General features: G+C 45.7%; 1 protein-coding gene across 5 annotated transcripts in view; it reads left to right on the top strand.

Annotated features, from left to right (window-relative positions):
* Positions 1–19,470, top strand: part of HIGD1C (HIG1 hypoxia inducible domain family member 1C) — a 43,904-nt gene that overhangs the window by 9,511 nt on the left and 14,923 nt on the right. For all 5 annotated transcript variants that reach the window (XM_073613723.1, XM_073613722.1, XM_073613725.1 and 2 more), the window contains exon 2: positions 4,952–5,047. In XM_073613723.1, coding sequence (XP_073469824.1) covers positions 4,957–5,047 — 91 coding nt within the window. In that variant the 5' untranslated portion in view covers positions 4,952–4,956. The remainder of the gene's footprint in view (positions 1–4,951; positions 5,048–19,470) is intronic.

Raw genomic sequence — 19,470 nt, 5'->3', positions numbered from 1 at the left:
GAAAAACCATTAGTCACCGAGCAACCGATCACCAAGCCGGAACACCGTCTCCTGGGGAGGACCACCCCTAGGTAAATACTCACTTCTGGAAGTTCAGTATTTAACCAGGATATTGGGGGGGGGGGGGAGGTAGACCCGGTATGCCACTGTAGGGAACCTAAAATGTTGCAGCAATGCTTTCTATTCTCACAGAACAGGTGTACAGTAAGTGTGAAAGTCCTGCACCTCCAGTGTGTACAAGGAGATTAAACTACAATCTTGCTAAAAGGCATAAATTGGGATAAAATATTAGGAACAAAGAATACGGAGGAGAGATGGGTTTGCTTTAAGAGCATATTAAATAAGGGCATTAGCCAATGTATCCCATTGGGTAATAAATTTAAAAGAGCGAACAAAAATCCTGGATGGCTTAACTCCAATGTAAAAATGCATATAAAAGCAAAGGAGAAGGCCTTCAAAAAATACAAGGTTGAGGGATCATCCTCAGCATTCAGACTTTATAAAGAATGCAACAAGAAATGTAAGGGTGCAATTAGGACGGCTAATGCCGCGTACACACGAGCGGACTTTCTATCCTACTTGGTCCGGCACACTTTCCGACGGACTTTGTCCGCCAGGTGCGCCGGACTTTAAAACGAACGGACTTGCCCACACACGCCGGGATTTTCCGGCGGGCTAAGTCCGCCCGTCTTTCCGACGGACTTTCGCCGGAGTTCCGGCGGACTTTCAGAATGAACGGACTTGCCCACACACGGACAAGTCCGTTCATTTTGAACGTGACTCAGGTGCGACGGGACTAGAAAAGGATGTCAATCTTGCCGCTTTTATCGGCTAGATTGACACCTTGCGAGCCCCGTCGCGGGGCATACCAGGCCCTTAGGTCTGGTATGGATTATAAAGGGGAACCCCGCTACGCCGAAAAAACGGCATGGGGTCCCCCTAAAATCCATACCAGACCCCGATCCGAGCACGCAGCCTGGCCGGTCAGGAAAGGGGGTGGGGACGAGCGAGCGCCCCCCCCCCCTCCTGAACCGTACCAGGCCGCATGCCCTCAACATGGGGGGGTGGGTGCTTTGGGGGAGGGGGGGCGCCCTGCGCCCCCCCCCCAAAGCACCTTGTCCCCATGTTGATGAGGACAAGGGCCTCTTCCCGACAACCCTGGCCGTTGGTTGTCGGGGTCTGCGGGCGGGGGCTTATCGGAATCTGGGAGCCCCCTTTAATAAGGGGGCCCCCAGATCCCGGCCCCCCACCCTATGTAAATGAGTATGGGGTACATGGTACCCCTACCCATTTACCTAGGAAAAAAGTGTAAGTAATAAAACACACTACACAGGTTTTTAAAATATTTTATTAAACAGCTCCGGGGGGGGGATCTTCCTCCGGCTTCGGGGGTCTTCTTCCGGCTTCGGGGGTCCCTCCGCTTCATCTTCTCCCGGCGTCCGGTTGGTTCTTCTCCGCTCTCCGGCCTCTTCTCCCGGTGTCGCAGGTCTTCGGCCGGCCCCTCCGCTCTCTTCATGTAGCTCTATTGCGAGCGGAGGTCCGGACTTCTGGGCTTCTGGGCTTCTTGGCTTCTTGGCTTCTCTTCTCTTCCCCCAGATGTTGACACGACGCTCTCTCCGGCTGGACTGGTCTCTGAGGGCTGCGTTGTGACTTATATAGGCGGAGACCCCGCCCCCATATGATGTCACAGTCCTTGGGCATGCTGGGACTGTGACGGTTTAGGGGGCGTGGTCGACCACGCCCCCTAAACCGTCACAGTCCCAGCATGCCCAAGGACTGTGACATCATATGGGGGCGGGGTCTCCGCCTATATAAGTCACAACGCAGCCCTCAGAGACCAGTCCAGCCGGAGAGAGCGTCGTGTCAACATCTGGGGGAAGAGAAGAGAAGCCAAGAAGCCAAGAAGCCCAGAAGCCCAGAAGTCCGGACCTCCGCTCGCAATAGAGCTACATGAAGAGAGCGGAGGGGCCGGCCGAAGACCTGCGACACCGGGAGAAGAGGCCGGAGAGCGGAGAAGAACCAACCGGACGCCGGGAGAAGATGAAGCGGAGGGACCCCCGAAGCCGGAAGAAGACCCCCGAAGCCGGAGGAAGATCCCCCCCCCCGGAGCTGTTTAATAAAATATTTTAAAAACCTGTGTAGTGTGTTTTATTACTTACACTTTTTTCCTAGGTAAATGGGTAGGGGTACCATGTACCCCATACTCATTTACATAGGGTGGGGGGCCGGGATCTGGGGGCCCCCTTATTAAAGGGGGCTCCCAGATTCCGATAAGCCCCCGCCCGCAGACCCCGACAACCAACGGCCAGGGTTGTCGGGAAGAGGCCCTTGTCCTCATCAACATGGGGACAAGGTGCTTTGGGGGGGGGGGCGCAGGGCGCCCCCCCTCCCCCAAAGCACCCACCCCCCCATGTTGAGGGCATGCGGCCTGGTACGGTTCAGGAGGGGGGGGGGCGCTCGCTCGTCCCCACCCCCTTTCCTGACCGGCCAGGCTGCGTGCTCGGATCGGGGTCTGGTATGGATTTTAGGGGGACCCCACGCCGTTTTTTCGGCGTAGCGGGGTTCCCCTTTATAATCCATACCAGACCTAAGGGCCTGGTATGCCCCGCGCTCGCCGCAATAGGAAGATTTGTTTTTCCTATTGCAGCGAGCGCGAGATGCAATACCATCCCCTCGTGTCGTATCTGGTCTGTCGGACCAGCCTACACACGAGCGGGCTTTCCGTCGGACCAGCACACACACGAGCGGACTTTCCGCCCGAAACTGAGTCCGACGGAAAGATTTAAAACATGTTTAAAATCTAGGTCCGGCGGGCTTTTGGGAAGAAGTCCGCCGGAAAAGTCCGCCGCCGCCCACACACGGGCGGATTGTCCGGCACACTCTGGTCCGCCGGACCAAGTATGCCGGAAAGTCCGACCGTGTGTACGCGGCATAAGATAGAACATGAAAGACACATAGCGGAGGAGAGCAAAAAAAATCCCAAGAAATTCTTTAAGTATGTAAACAGTAAAAAAGGGAGGACAGACCATATTGGCCCCATAAAGAATGAGGAAGGACATCTGGTTACAAAGGATGGGGAGATGGCGAAGGTATTGAATTTATTCTTCTCCTCAGTCTTCACGAGTGAATCTGGGGGCTTCAGTAACCAAAACTGCAGTGTTTATCCTTATGACACAACACAGGAAGCACCTCCATGGTTAACAGAGGAAAGAATAAAAATTAGACTTGAGAAACTTAACATTAATAAATCACCGGGACCAGATGGCTTGCATCTGAGGGTACTTAGGGAACTCAGTCAAGTGATTGCCAGACCATTGCTCCTAATTTTTACAGATAGTCTACTGACTGGAATGGTACCAGCTGATTGGAGAAAAGCCAATGTAGCACCAATATTTAAAAAGGGCCCAAAATACATCCCTGGGAATTACAGACCAGTTAGCCTAACATCAATAGTATGTAAACTCTTGGAGAGGAAGGAAGATTTTAGTAATAAGAACGGTATCATTAGCAGTAATCAGCATGGATTCATGAAGAATCATTCTTGCCAAACCAATCTATTAACTTTCTATGAGGAGGTGAGTTGCCATCTAGAAAAAGGAAGGCCCGTAGACGTCTTGTATCTGGATTTTGCAAAAGCATTTGACACAGTTCCCCATAAACGTTTACTGTACAAAATTAGGTCTGTTGGCATGGACCATAGGGTGAGTACATGGATTGAAAACTGGCTACAAGGGCGAGTTCAGAGGGTGGTGATAAATGGGGAGTACTCAGAATGGTCAGGGGTGGGTAGTGGGGTTCTCCAGGGTTCTGTGCTGGGACCAATCCTATTTAATTTGTTCATAAATGACCTGGAGGATGGGATAAACAGTTCAATCTCTGTATTTGCAGACGATACTAAGCTAAGCAGGGCAATAACTTCTCCGCAGGATGTGGAAACCTTGCAAAAAGACCTGAACAAATTAATGGGGTGGGCGACTACATGGCAAATGAGGTTCAATGTAGAAAAATGTAAAATAATGCATTTGGGTGGCAAAAATATGAATGCAATGTATGGGGGGAGAACCTCTGGGGGAATCTAGGATGGAAAAGGACCTGGGGGTCCTAGTAGATGATAGGCTCAGCAATGGCATGCAATGCCAAGCTGCTGCTAACAAAGCAAACAGAATATTGGCATACATTAAAAGGGGATCAACGCCAGAGATAAAACGATAATTCTCCCACTCTACAAGGCTCTGGTCTGGCCGCACCTGGAGTATGCTGTCCAGTTCTGGGCACCAGTCCTCAGGAAGGATGTACTGGAAATGGAGTGAGTACAAAGAAGGGCAACAAAGCTAATAAAGGGTCTGGAGGATATTAGTTATGAGGAAAGGTTGCGAGCACTGAACATATTCTCTCTGGAGAAGAGACGCTTGAGAGGGGATATGATTTCAATTTACAAATATTGTACTGGTGACCCCACAATAGGGATAAAACTTTTTCACAGAAGAGAGTTTAATAAGACTCGTGGCCACTCATTACAATTAGAAGAAAAGAGGTTTAACCTTAAACTACGTAGAGGGTTCTTTACTGTAAGAGTGGCAAGGATGTGGAATTCCCTTCCACAGGCGGTGGTCTCAGCGGGGAGCATTGATAGCTTCAAGAAACTATTAGATAATCACCTGAATGACCGCAACATACAGGGATATACAATGTAATACTGACACATAATCACACACATAGGTTGGACTTGATGGACTTGTGTCTTTTTTCAACCTCACCTACTATGTAACTATGTAACTATTAGATTGAGAGAATTAGCTTGGAGGCATTGCTAATCTCCTGGGAAATATACCAACAGCGTGACTTTCTTCAGTCGGGCATTAATGTATATGTATAATATACTGTATATAGTATTATTACACATTTTAACATTAAATATTTTCTTACCGACATTTCATTTCTTTTAATACAGAAGTCATGTCTTCCGAAGAGTGGAAACCTTCAGAGGCGGACTCCACGTCCTCCAAGCTGATAAAGAAGTCCAAAGAATCACCATTTGTCCCTATAGGTAATCTACTACAGAGGGCTTTGTCTGCAGTTAATCAGCTGTCACTAAGACCCCTTTCACACTGAGGCAGTTTGTAGGCATTCTAGCGCTAGAAATAGCACCTGTAAAGAGCCTGAAAACTGCCTCCCATTCATTGCAATAGGTGCTTTCACAACCGGGCGGTGCACTTGCGGGACGTTAGAAAAAGTCCTGCAAGCAGCATCTTTGGGGCGGTGTGGGAGCACAGAAAGCGCTGCCCATTGCAATGGGGTTAAAAAGCACCCTGCTAGCAGCCGAAAAGCGCTGCTTAAACAGCAGTAAAGCGAAGCTTTACCGCAAACACACGGACAGCCCCAGTGTGAAAGGGGTCTAATAGCTTTGGCAGTAATATGCATCTTTTGCAGATTTGTGTAGCAACAAAAACCTGATAAAAGTGCAGTTATGTTTCTTTCCTGTGTATTCAGGGAAGGGTTAATCTAACAGTAAATGCAGGATTGGCAAAAGCTATTCATTTCTATCGTATATGTCCTCAGCGCAAAGGGAATGCAGCATTTTCACAAATATTTCTCAAATCACCTTTCAGGACAACCTTGGAGAGAGAGCGTAGCTCCGCCTTCTTCACAGGAAACACATGCAGCCTTTAAATCCCTCTTCTTCCATCATGGCCTCAGTTATTGTGTTTCCTCCGCCATGGTGGAAGCAGGTGCAGGGAACCAGGGAGCTGCGCTCTCTCCAGGGTTGGAAGGGCGTTAAACTTACCTTTTTTTTACTAGTTAAGGACCATCCAAGAACCCCTCCAGGGGCGGGGGGTGTTCCGGAGCTCTCGGTCTCTCCATCTCAGGGGAGTTGGGGCCCTCAGGTGGTGCGGCATCTGGTGCCTGGAGTCCGCTTTTTGCAGGGTCTGAGGAGATGGCTCTGATGGACGAGCTGTGGCTGCTGCCGGTCAGCGGCGTGTCCCGCATCTCGGTTCCAGGTCCCGGCAGACGAGGGCATCATATCCGGTGACGCGGGTGCCTGAGGGGGCGTGGCGCCAGTGGTTCCAAGCGCCTGGAACGCAGTGACCAGAGGGCGGGTCTATAGACTGGTGCTTCTGCTTCCGGCCCTCGCTGATGACGCAGGGACTGGGAAAATTTAAAAAACCTGTGGTTTCTTTGTCACTTTGCTGCGGTTTCTCTGCAAAATGGATGAGAGCAAGACAGCAACGGCGGATGCAGGTGCCCTTAGCACCAGTCAAGCCCAGGTAAGAGAGGTACAGTGGTGCCTTTTTTCTGATCCTTATGGGCCTTGTTGGTTTTTGTTTGTTTCCTCCCCAAGGGAGCCTGTAGCTACACGGTCAGAGGTTACTTCTCTCGGACCCTGCAGCATGGACTGGGTACTTCACTATGAACACTGCTTGGGTTTCTGTTTCTTTGGCTTGGTGGTGGCTTTGCTATATACTAGTGTTGTGGGTTTTTGGGACACTAGGTTTAGTTAAAATTTTTTCTCTTTACAGGAAAAAGCGTTAGGAAAAATTAAACATGCAAATCCACCAAGTCAAAGGAAATGTCCTTCTTGCAAGAACCCCCTTAGAGATTTGTGGCAGAAGGCATTGTGCAGATCCTGTATTAAGGACATGGTGGAGGAAGAAACGTCCCAGCAATTCAAGGACTTATTCTCTTCTGTAAAGGAACTTACGAACTCGCTGAGTTCTGTCAGGTCCATATTGGTACAGAACCCAGCAACTCAGGTTGAGTCCCAGAATCCACCACCTAGTCCAAAAGCGTCCTCATCCAGACTAGTTGAGATTGAGGACTCAGGTGATGAAGGGGGAAGTACTCTTCTCTCACTCAGGGACTTAGACGAGGAGGAAGAGGAAGACGATAGCAGAACCTCTCGGTATCCCTAGAGGAAGTGGATGACTTCTTAAGAGCTATCTACACTACTCTTGAAATTCAGGAAGATAAGGTACAACTGTTAGTTCACGACAAAATGTACCAGGGTCTGGATGAAACTAAACACAGGGTGTTTCCAGTTCATAGAGTCCTGTCAGAGTCAGTCAAGAAAGAATGGAAGGACCCCGAGTGGGGCCCTTTTTTTTCAAAGACCCTTAGGAGAAGGTTTCCATTTGAAGATAAAGACTCTGAAGTTTGGAATAAGAAACCACGGGTAGATTCTCGTAGGTTTCTAGATGCACAGACCTTGCGTTTGAGGACATGGGGGTGCTGAAAGACCCGATGGATAAGAAGGCAGACTCCCTTCATAAAAAAACTTGGGATGCTACATCAGTCAGTCTCAAACCTGCTATGGCTTCCACGGTTGTGGCAAGGAACCTGGAATGCTGGGTGGAAAAGCTGAGAAGCCATGTTGAAGCGAGCACACCGCGTAAAGAAAATCTTTTCCCTTAATACTAAAAGCTGTTAAGTATATGGCTGATGCTTCAGCTGAATCAGTCAAGTTGGCGGCAAGGTCATCAGCACAGGCGTGCGGTCTGGCTAAAAACTTGGTCTGGTGATACAGCTTCCAAGGTTAAGCTGTGCAGTTTACCTTTTTCAGGTGATTTCCTTTTTGGTCCAGACCTTGAAACAGTCTTGGATAGGACAGCCGACAAGAAAAAGGCTTTCCCTGCCAAAAAGAAACAGCCGATTAAAAAGAATTTTTGTGCTGTTCAACAGCCCCATAAGAATAAGGAGCAGGACCGTAAGGGAAGAGGAGGAGTTATTTTCAGATCTCCCCCAGACCAGCCCTCCAAAAGTAAGTGACAATCTCACCCCAGTAGGGGGAAGATTGTCAGCTTTTTATCTACAGTGGAACATGACATCTCCAAGTTTGTTCGTGAAAAGCATCATAACTCAGGGATACAGGCTGGAATTTTCAGAGCCACCCCCCAAGCAGATTTTATGTTACAGCCCTACCTAGATATTGGGAAAAAGCTGCTGCAATGATGAGCCTACTACAGGATCTGATTCAGCAAGAAGTAATCATCCAGGTCCCAAAAATCAGGAGGGCAGGGGCTTCTACTCTCATATATTCCTGGTAAAGAAGCCTTCAGGGAAGTACCGTTTGATCCTGAACTTAAAAATCTTGAAAAAATCAATTCGGTACAAGCATTTCAGGATGGACACAATCTTTTCAATTACGAAGCTGCTGACTCCAGGCTGTTTCATGGCATCCCTGGATCTGAGAGATGCATATCTTCATGTTCCGATAAATCAGACTTCTCAACAGTTTCTACGCCTAGCGGTGGATCTGGGGAACTCGGTATGACACTTTCAATTCAGAGCTCTACCATTCGGACTTTCGTCCTCCCCCAGGATCTTAACAAAAATTATGGTGGAAGCTCTGGAACCTCTGAAGTTGAGAGGGATTTCAGTTGTCCCCTATCTATCTGGAGGACCTGTTGTTCTTCGCAGATTCCAAAGAACAAGTCTTATCAAATCCCCAGACGTCCCAGGATCACCTAAAGAACTTAGGGTGGCTCCTAAATTTGGAAAAATCCAATCTGGAACCCTCACAGGAGATGAAGTTTTTGGGGTACACCATAAACTCTGTGCTTCAAAAAGTCTTTCTACTGCAGGAAAAAAAGGAAAAGATACAATCAGCGGTGAAAAAGGTTCAGAACAACCTGTCAGTGTCAGCCAGGTCAGCTATGGCGGTGTTGGGTCTTCTTATAGCATCGATTCCCGCCATTCAGTGGGCCAGGTTGCATTAAAGGCTCCTCCAGTTAAACATTCTGCGCAGTTGGTCATACCAGGAACCATTAGAAAAACATGTAAACCTTTTCTTAAAGTGGAGGGCCACCATAAAAAAAAAATTTGCACCAAAAATCCTAAAAAAAAAAAAAAAAAAAAAAATTTGAAAAAAAAATTTTTTTTTAAACTTACCTGAACCCTTGTTGCTAGGCAGTCTTCCTAATCTGCCTCTTCCTATTCCGCGGCGTGTCCTGCTCCTCGGTGAGTGGCCCGTTGCCTTCTGGGAACTGTGTGTTTTCCCAGAAAGCCACGGGGCCATTCACAGAGCGCCGCAGGAAACTGGCAGTGAAGCCGCAAGGCTCCACTGCCTGTTTCCCTTAGTTAGGATGGTGGTGCCCAGACCCGAGAGCTGAGGAGACGGGTCGGCCTCGGGCGACCGACATCGCGGGCACCCAGGACAGGTAAGTGTACTTATTTAAAGTCAGCAGCTACAGTGTTTGTAGCTGCTGACTTTAAAAAAAATTTTTTGCTGGCCGGAATCCCGCTTTAAAGCTAAAGAGGGCTCTCTGGTGGTGGAGAAATCCATCCAACCCGACAAAAGCCCTTTCTTGGGTCTTTCCCCTGGACAAGCATCTAATGACGGACGCGAGTTCCAGGGGCTTGGGAGCCCACCTGGACGGTCAGACCTCTCAGGGGGTCTGGTCCAAGTCGGAAGCCCAAAATTCCTCAAACTGGTGGGAACTGAAGGCAGTTTTTCTGGGTCTCCTAGCCTTTCAAGATGTAGTGAAGTGCCATCTTGTTTAGGTATTGTCAGACAACACAACTGCAGTAGCCTACATAAACAAGGGGGAACCAGGAGCAAAAGGCTCCTAGTGTTGGCCAGTCAATTAGTGACCTGGGCGGAACAGAACGTGGCCTCATTATCAGTAGTCCACCTGAAAGGCTCTCAGAATCTGCTAGCAGATCTTCTAAGCAGACGGAAGTTGGTGGAAGCAGAATGGAGCTTAAATCAAGAAGTCTTTCTGATGATCTCCAAAGCTTGGGGGCAACCCCAAATAGATCTGTTTGCCAACCAACAAAACTCAAAAGTACACAAATTCTTTTCTCTCCACCGAGGAGATCAAGCAGTAGGCATAGATGCTTTCACCCATCTGTGGCATTACCAGCTGTGCTATGCTCCCCCCCCCCCCCTTTCCTCTGATACCACTAGTCTTCAGGAAGTTCAGAGAAGAAAAAAACAATCTGATCCTGGTCACTCCCTTCTGGCCAAAAAGGCCTTATTTCGCGGCTCTGTTAAATCTAGCCACGGAACCTCCTTAGAAGTTACCGTCCAGAAAAGATCTTCTATCGCAAGGGTCAGTGAACCATCCGGAAGTGGACTATTTTCAGCTTGGTTTCTGAAGAAGACCTCTTGAAGGCAAAAGAACTATCTGACAAAGTAGTAAAGACCCTTCTTTCAAGTAGAAAAGAGGTCACTCGGGCCATATACATGAAGGTCTGGAAAAAATTGAACTCCTGGTGTGCATCTAAAGGCCTCCAGGTTAAGAGTTCAGTATCTGTTCTTGAATTTCTCCATGAGGGAATGGAGAAGGGACTGGCAGCCAGCACCCTGAAAACTCAAGTGGCGGCTTTATCTGTTTATTTTGAAAGAACTTTATCCAAAAAAACTTTAATTTCAAGATTTTTCAGGGCACTCGCACAAGATAGGCCAGTAGCCCTTAAAGATTTTCAGTGTTGGGATTTGTCTATTGTTTTGCAGGGTCTCTCGGGAGCTCCGTTTTTGAACCCTTACAAGAAGCATCCTTGCAGAATTTGGTTCTCAAAACAATTTTTCTGGTGGCCATCCCCTCTGCAAGAAGAATCAGTGAGCTCCAAGCTCTGGCAGTTAGAGAACCTTTTCTGAAAGTTTTTGCAGACAGAGTGGTCCTTCAAACTGACCCAGCGTTTCTTCCTAAGGTTTCTTTTACCTTTCACCGATTACAAGAAATAATCCTGCCCACTTTCTCTTCAACTCCGACTAATCCAGGAGAAGAAGTTTTTCATACTCTGGATGTGAGAAGATGTTTGTTACACTTCCTTACAGTAACCAAAGAATTCAGAAAATCGAATGCTCTTTTCGTGGTTTTCTCAGGCTCACGCAAGGGAGAGAAAGCTTCCAAATGTACACTGGGCAGATGGCTTAGATTGGCAATCACAGAGGCCTATAAAGCTAAAGGAGAAATACCCCCTTCAGGTATTGCTGCTCATTCTACAAGATCTACGGCAGTTTCCTGGGCTGAAAGGGCCGGTGCTACTCCTGAACAAATCTGTAAGGCTGCTACTTGGTCCAGCTATTCAACATATTTCTCCGACACTATCGGTTGGATTTACTGTCCGCCGCAGATCAAGCCTTCGGCACTAAGGTACTGCAGGCAGTAGTCCCACCCTAGGGTAAGTTTATCGGCTATCCTCTCCAAGGTTGTCCTGAAAGGCGATTTGCGAAAGGCATAGTTAGACTTACCGGTGGCGGTATTTCTAAGAGTCTTTCAGGACAACCATTACTTCCCTCCCTTTGTTTATCTTAGAAGTGGTTTTTAAGTGTCTATCATGGTTGTTTGGTGGTTTTCTGTGCTTTGTTTTCCAGTTGTCGGAGACCACAATAACTGAGGCCATGGTGGAAGAGGAGGGATTTAAAGGCTGCGTGTGTTTCCTGTGAAGAAGGCGGAGCTACGCTCTCTCCAAGGTTGTCCTGAAACCTGTCCCACCTCTGTTTCACCGACCCCTGATGTGACTGTATTTTGGATTTTATGTATTTTTTGCCAATAAAGATGCCTTGTTTCATTGAGTGCAGCTGTCCAGGATCCCTTTCCTCTTCTACACACCAGTGCAGAGCCAGCACCTAAGAGGTTGAGTAGGGCGGGAGCATTTATTCAGGTGTGGAAGTCTTGGGAGCGGCATCTTCTTTTGTATTCAGTGTTATCCTATGTGTCCATGCACATTAGGGCATTTACAGGCATATTTTGAGATCAACTTTTAGAGGCAGGACAAAAAAACCCTTCTCATTCGCGTTTCTGATTGGAGCTCACTGGCAGAAAAAACGTAAAACTCTCCTAAACTCGTCTAAAGTTTGTACAAAAATTGCTCTATATGAGCTTTTTTACTCCAAAGAGAACAGATGTTTTTTTAAGCCCAGTGTGCATGGAGGCTAAAGATTCATACTTACCTAGGTGGATGCAGCATCAGACCGATGCTGCATCTGTCCCCCACTGTCTCTGCACTGAGAACCGAGCCACCGAACATCGCCGATGACTCGGTTATCGCAGATCCCCGAGAGGAGAGCTGCTGACTGTCACTCTCCTCTCTGCTTCTCCATGCTCACTGAAGCCCTAAACTGTGGAGGGATGGGGAGCGGGCGTCTCAGCGACTCTCTGAGACTGCCGTCAATCAAGGCAGCTGGCCGATCTAGACTTGGGAAGTCGGGATGACGCGCTGCCTCGACTGATGGCAGTGACGTCAGCAGAGAGCGGACTTCAGACCGCTCTCCGCTGAAACCGGGTCACAGGAGTGCAAAACGAATTGCACCCCTGTGACCCAGAGGAGAAGCCCAGCCTAAAAAGCTCAGGCTGGACTTCTCCTTTAACACAGAGGGACAATTTTTAAAGGGGCAGAATGTTTTGCATGTAGCGCACTGCAGCTAAAAGTGGGTGTGGCCATATGGGTGTGGTCTACAGATATTCTTGCAGCAGTTTTGAAAAGAATTCACTAGAAGACTTATCATAATAAGGACAGAAACACATCCAGGGCTGTATTGTTCATTAATAAAATTATTTATGTTTTTGTTTAGCTAGCTAAAACTTGTAGTGTAGTCTGTTTATAGTGCCGAAATCCAAGAGCTCTGAGAATAAATTGATAAACACCAACAAAGGTACAACATGGAGTCCATTGTGCAGGGTCGGGAATGTGTGACGCACAGAGTGCAGGGTCGGGAATGTGTGATGCACAGGCCAGTGTACAGAATACAACAATTATCCTCCAGTACAGCCCCACTCCCTCCCTTTCTAGTACAAAGCTCCCCATCCAGTACAGATTCCAGTACAGAGCTTTCCTCTCCAGTACAAACCTCCTCTTTCCGGTAGAGACCCTTTACCCAACTTAAGCTCGCTCACCAGTGGAATGCAGAGATGCTGGAATCAGGAGGAGCTTCCCTCAGCTGAACTCAGCCCCTGTACCTAAGACTGTAGGAGTAGAGTCAAAATGGGGTACAGTCCCGCACAATCCGGGACTGTTGGGAGGTATGTGTATGCAGTATAGGAGATGATAACTGTCTGATATAAAGACAGATTGAAGTACCATTTTTATATATACAGTATGTTTACATTTTTCCCAATAAGTACATAGATATCATTATTATTTTTATTATTATTATTATTTTTTTTAATCTTAATCATTAGTGCTGCTTGTTTTGTGCTCGTCAGCATTATTGTAAGCAGAAGAGTGCTAGTTATTAGTAACGAGAAACAAGATGGGAAGTCAGACTAAAAGGTGATTTCGTTTTTAAGTAGGGGGATGGTTAAAGCTGAAGTTTAAGTATGTGTTTTTTTTTTTTTTTTTTTTTGCATATTTACATTGGTCCAGCTTAAACTGATGTACCTATACATGTACCATATACCTGGAAGATCCCTGTGGATACTGGAATGACTGCAGTAGGCTCTGCTACTGAAAGGATTGCTGTTAGCTTCTGGATCCTGTGTTTAGTGGTTGTCCTGCTGCATAGTGAACACAGGAGGTCTCCTGCTCGGCACAGACACCATCCACAAAACAAATAGCATTGTTTTCAATGAATACAAAGTGTTCTTTGATTGGATGTGGTAGATAGGTGGGGTAGTGATCTCCACCTCATTCAACGCTTTGTATTCATTGAGAAAATGCAAGGCATTCTGTGAATGTCACAGGACCTGGAAGCGGTGCTTACTGCAGTGACTTCCACAGGGATGGGCCAGGTATGGCACATACATACTTACATTGATCCAAACTGGAGTAATATAACTGTAAAAAGAAAAGCCACATCTAAACTTTAGCTTTATTTGTTAGAACAGCCTTTCTCAACCTTTCCAACACAGAGGAACCCTTGATATAACGTTCTGGTCTCAGGAAACCTGCTAAAAATGATTATATCTACAGCTCATGATACATTAGTGTGATGGTCAGTGGGAAGAATGCTCCTTAACCTTGTAGATACTGGGAAGAATTGCCCCCTTACAAATAGCTAAAAAGATTAATGGTGGCAGCGGGAACTTATCTAAGAGGCAGAAATTGCTAATTTCTCAAGAAACCCCAAGCAACCACTGGAGGTACCCTAGGTTTCCATGGAACTCTGTGTTAGAAAGTAGTTTATTGCGAGGGACAATTTTAGCTTAGTGACTGCTAGAGAAATCTTATGTTGTATTAAAAATTTGCAGATTTATTCATCCTGCAAAACTGCATATACATTCATTATGTGCAAATGCTCACAAAATCGGGCTAATAAAAAAGTAACAGTTGTAGTTTGTTAGGTTTCAGCATCAGATACCCGAGCAGTCTAGTTTTTGGAGTAGATTTTTTCCTATTGAAAGGAAGTTAGAAACACTAAGTGGTGTTTTTATTAAAAAAAAAAAATACAGAGCTATTCGTCCTACAAAACTGCATGTACATTTATTCTGTGCCAGCACAATTGGATGTTAGAATGCTATTTTTGTCTCCAGGTCAGGTGTTCTTCACTCATAAGAATGGTGTGAAAGAGGAAGTCTGTATTTATGATGATCCAGCTCCATCTAGTAGCCGTAATGTGGCATTTTACTGATTTACAATATTCTTATGAAAGAATAACATCTGACCTGGAGATAAAATAGCCTTGTAACATCCAATTTTGCTGGTATTCGTAGAATAAATGTAGATGCAGTTTTGCAGGCTGAATAGCTCTGTATTTTTTTTGTGTTTCTTGGTTTCAACAGGAAAACATCTGCTCCAAAAACTAGGCAGGTTGGTGGGTATCTGGCGCTGAAACCTAACATGCTACAGCTGTTACTTTTTTAATAGGCAAAAAAAAACCCCTGTGTTCCTCTGAAACTGGTTTAACTCCATTCCAGTTCTCACTACAGGCATACCCCACTTTTAAGTACATAATGGGGTTTATTTACTAAAGCTGGAAAGTGCAAAATCAGGCTCACTTCTGCATAGAAACCAATGAGCTTCTAACCTTGGCTTGTTCAATGAAGCTTTGGTAATAAAACCTGGAAGCTCGTTGGTTTCTATGTAGAAGTGAGCCTGATTTTGCACTTTCCAGCTTTAGTAAATAAACCCCATTGCGTACTTAAAAGTGGGGTATGCCTGGATAGGGTCCAACCCCACCTACCAGCTACCATCTGTTTTAAATGTGAATACCTTTTATTGTCCACTGAGACATTCTCATTGGACAGAGTGGTGAGATTAGGGTAGAACGGAATGCAAAATTAGAGATTTTAGAGTCAAGGAAGTCTGTACTTTTAGCATGAGTGAACAAAAAAAGATTTAGACTAATGCCCTTCTATAAAATATCCAATTTTCAATCAGTGCAACCCAAATATCCTAAAATAATATTACATCAAAATAAGTGAATAATATACAGCAAGTTGCCAGATAAATACTAATACAGTGATTTCACAACAACATCTAATATACACTCACCGGCCACTTTATTGGGTACACCTTGCTAGTACCGGGTTGGACCACCTTTTGCCTTCAGAACTTCCTTAATTCTTCATGGCATAGATTCAACAAGGTGCTATAAATATTCCTCAGAGGTTTTGGTCCATATTGACATGATAGCATCACACAGTTACTGCAGATTTGTCTGTTGCACATCCATGATGCGACTCTCCCGTTCCACCACATCTCAAAGGTGCTCTATTGGATTGAGATCTGGTGACTGTGGAGGCCATTGGAGTACAGTGACCTCATTGTCATGTTCAAGAAACCAGTGGTGAGATGATTTGAGCTTTGTGACATGGTGCATTATCCTGCTGGAAGTAACCATCAGAAGATGGGTACATCCTTAAGGGATGGGCATGGTCAGCAACAATACTCAGGTAAACCGTGGCATTTAAACGATGCTCAATTGGTACTAAGGGCCCAAAATGTGCCAAGAAAATATCCCCCACACCATTATACCACCACCAGCCTGAACCGTTAATACAAGGCAGGATGGAACCATGCCAAATTTTAAGCCTACCATCTGAATGTCGCAGCTGAAATTGAGACTCATTAGACCAGGCAAAGTTTTTCCAATCTTCTAGTGTCAAATTTTGGTGAGCCTATGAAAGCAGTGTCAAATTTTGGTGAGCCTATGAAAACAGTTTCATTTCCGGCACGTGCCAGAAATGTAACACTCCCATTGGTTGTGCTCCCAACCAAACTGTCAAACCATCCAATGGCTGGTGTCATAACTGATCGCATGTGCAGCATCATGGCAGTTGTAGATTAAACAGAGGCAAAGATGGCAGCTTCCTTGGCTGAAAACAGTAGGGGGGTTTACCTAAACTTTAATCAATATACATTAAACACATACATCAAATCAGTTTCTGTGAAAGTCTAAAGATCCTTGCATAGCATACAGAACACCATCCCAGCTTCCACATCATACAGTCGCCGTGTAGCCACGCCCGACGTGTTTCGTCACTTCTGACTTCGCCACAGCCCCGGTGACAAAGTCAGGAAGTGATGAAACGCATCTGGGCGTGGCTACATAGACTGTATGTTGAAGCTGGGATGGTGTTCTGATATCTAGTGAATTAAGCAGTGGTGAGATCGCAACACAGAGCTGCTCGGCGTGTCTTTTAATATGTTACAAAAAGGCTGGTTTTAACTGTATTTGATGTACGTGCAATATATATTTTATATGAATCAATATCTCAAATGATTTTACACTATTGGAGGTTCCATTTCTCCCTCTAATTTTCTACATGTGGAGTCAAACGCGGGCATGTGAACGGAGTGTGGTGGTTTACAGCAGCTGTTCTATATAATCTTTGAGCTTGTTTACCTGTAGGTAAAATTTAATATTTCCTAAACATGCACCATTTAGGAGATATCCACACTGCATGCAGCCAGTGACATAACCTACGCATGCGCTCTGAAGGTCCGGCATACCTTGCCGGAACTTCAGAGCTTTGTGCCAGAACTGAGGGCTCCCACGCACATATGTGGGAGTGACATCATCGCGGCTCTGGCCAATCACACAGCCAGAGCCCGAGAACCCACAGTACAGCTTGTATGGTAAACCCTCTTCACTCCTCCTCAGATCCAGGGTGACCTCACCTTCTGATTCTCAATGTACTTGTATTTCAAATTTAGGTTACATGGAACGGAAAGACGGATACATAGTGCTTTCCATTTTTAATATTTATTCATATACCTCCACAATAAAAATCAACTTACACAATTAAAATAACAATGTGCTTGTTAAAAATCGCATCAGCCTGCTCACCACTACTCTGCAATGACGATGGCGTGATGTCATGGGCTCAGCTCCTCTAGGTGTCCGTTTTTCTGTTCCATGTAACCTAAATTTAAAATACGAGTACATTGGGAGTCGGAAGGTGAGATCACCCTGGATCTGAGGAGGAGTGAAGATGGTTTACCATACAAGCTGTACCCAGTGGATGACACAGATGAGCATGTTTAGACCCCTTTCACACTGGAGGCGTTTTTCAGGCGCTTTAGCGCTAAAGATAGCACCTGTAAAGCACCTGAAAAAAGCCTCAGCTGCAATCCCAGTGTGAAAGCCTGAGATCTTTCACACTGGGGCGCTGCGCTGGAAAGATGTCCAAAAAAGTCCTGCAAGCAGCTTCTTTGCAGTGCTGTAGGAGCATTGAATACACCGCTCCTAAGGCGCCCCTGCCCATTGAAATCAGTGGACAGCGCCGCCAAACCACCGGCTTCAGTGTCGCCTTGCGGGTGGTTTTAACCCTTTTTTGACCGCTAGCAGGGGTTCAAAGTGCCCCACTAGTGACCGAAAAGTGCTGCAAAAATGACGGTAAGGTGCCGATAAAAATAGCGGCGCTTTACCGCCGGCGCCCGGGTGCTGGCAGTGGGAAAATGCCCTTCAATGTGTTTAAGGGGAGCAAGTTTTTCACCTGGTGTGTGGAGGTGCACAAATCACTGGAGGAAGGAATTTGTTAGAAGATCGCTGCTTATATTGGGGAGCATTGGACTTTAATTAAAGTTTTATTGTTTTGTTTTTTTTTTGCACTCAATATATATTTAAGGCTTTGTATTGGATACTTTGCAAGGATTGTTAGACTTTCACAGACATTGATTTGTGTGTGTAATGTATATTGATTTGAGTGTTTGGTTGTGCTACACAAATTTTATTTTCATTTAATGCCCTTCTATAGAGGCACCTAGTGGTCTTCTTCTGAACACTAATAGCAACCCAAATATAGAGGACCTCGTCCACAGTCGCATATTCCATTCTGCATCCCATCAACTTCTCCTGACGTAAATCATTCCTTTTTTGTGTAAGAGGATAGAGGGTAAACAACAGCTTGTAATTAATGTGATTTAATACATTCAGTAAAGCAGGCTAGAAAAGCTTTCATCTTTAACACACGAATAATAACCTGGTCTCTGTGATCATTCTTCCTTGGGAAACTTTAATATGGGACAAATCTAATTAGCATGCAGGGCAGCCAGCCTGGCAAATGACAGTGACATCATCTTATGTGAACAGACTTGTTAAAGACCTAGAAAAATTGATTTTGTAATTGTAGGCACTACTTTTGCCTTGTGGAGGAGATCTGCAAAATGAGAAAGCCTAACGTCACTGAAATATGCTTTTCATATTGCACAATTACATTGTTACATTACATTAATTACAATAATTAGTCAGATTGAAAAACACACAAGGCCATCTAGTTCAACCAACAGAAAAAATAGAACGGCTCCATATACACAATCCTATACCCACAGTCATAGTTACATAGTTGGTGAGGTTGAAAAAACCTGTGTGTGTGTGTGTGTGTGTGTGTGTGCTTTTATGGTCGTTTAGGTGCTTATCTAATAGTTTTTTGAAATGATCGATGCTCCCCGCTGAAACCACTGCCTGTGGAAGAGAATACCACATCCTTACCGCTTTTACAGTAAAGAACCCTCTACGCAGTTTAAGGTTAAACCGCTTCTCTTCTAATTTTAGTGAATAGCCGCACGTCTTTTTAATTTCCCTTTCGTGGAAAAGTTTTATCCCTATTGTGGAGTCACCAGTACGGTATTTTTACATTGAAATCATATCCCCTCCCAAGTGTCTCTTCTCCAGAGAGAATAAGTTCAGTGCTCGTAACCTTTCCTCATAGCTAAGGTCCTCCAGACCCTTTGTTAGCTTTGTTGCCCTTCTCTGGACTCTCTCCAGTTCCAGCACATCCTTCCTGATGACTGGTGCCCAGAACTGGACGGCATACTCCAGGTGCAGCCAGACCAGTCTTGTAGAGCGGGAGAATTATTGATTCTGGATCAACTACCCCTGGTGTTACGTATAAATGTTAATATCCAGTTACATTTTGTGCATTTCAGAATACATTCGGCTCTTTTTAAAACAATCTACTGAGCTGGCCAGAACTAGGAGTCTATGCCACACTTTCACAGCTTTTACTGTGAAGAAGCCTTGCAAAAGCATTTGACACAGTTCCCCATAAACGTTTACTGTACAAAATAAGGTCCGTTGGCATGGACCATAGGGTGGGTACATGGATTGAAAACTGGCTACAAGGGCGTGTTCAGAGGGTGGTG

This window comes from Aquarana catesbeiana, linkage group LG02 (genome assembly GCF_042186555.1).
Source record: "Aquarana catesbeiana isolate 2022-GZ linkage group LG02, ASM4218655v1, whole genome shotgun sequence".
Classification (NCBI taxonomy): Eukaryota; Metazoa; Chordata; class Amphibia; order Anura; family Ranidae; genus Aquarana; species Aquarana catesbeiana.
This window is presented reverse-complemented; position numbering and strand designations above follow the sequence as displayed.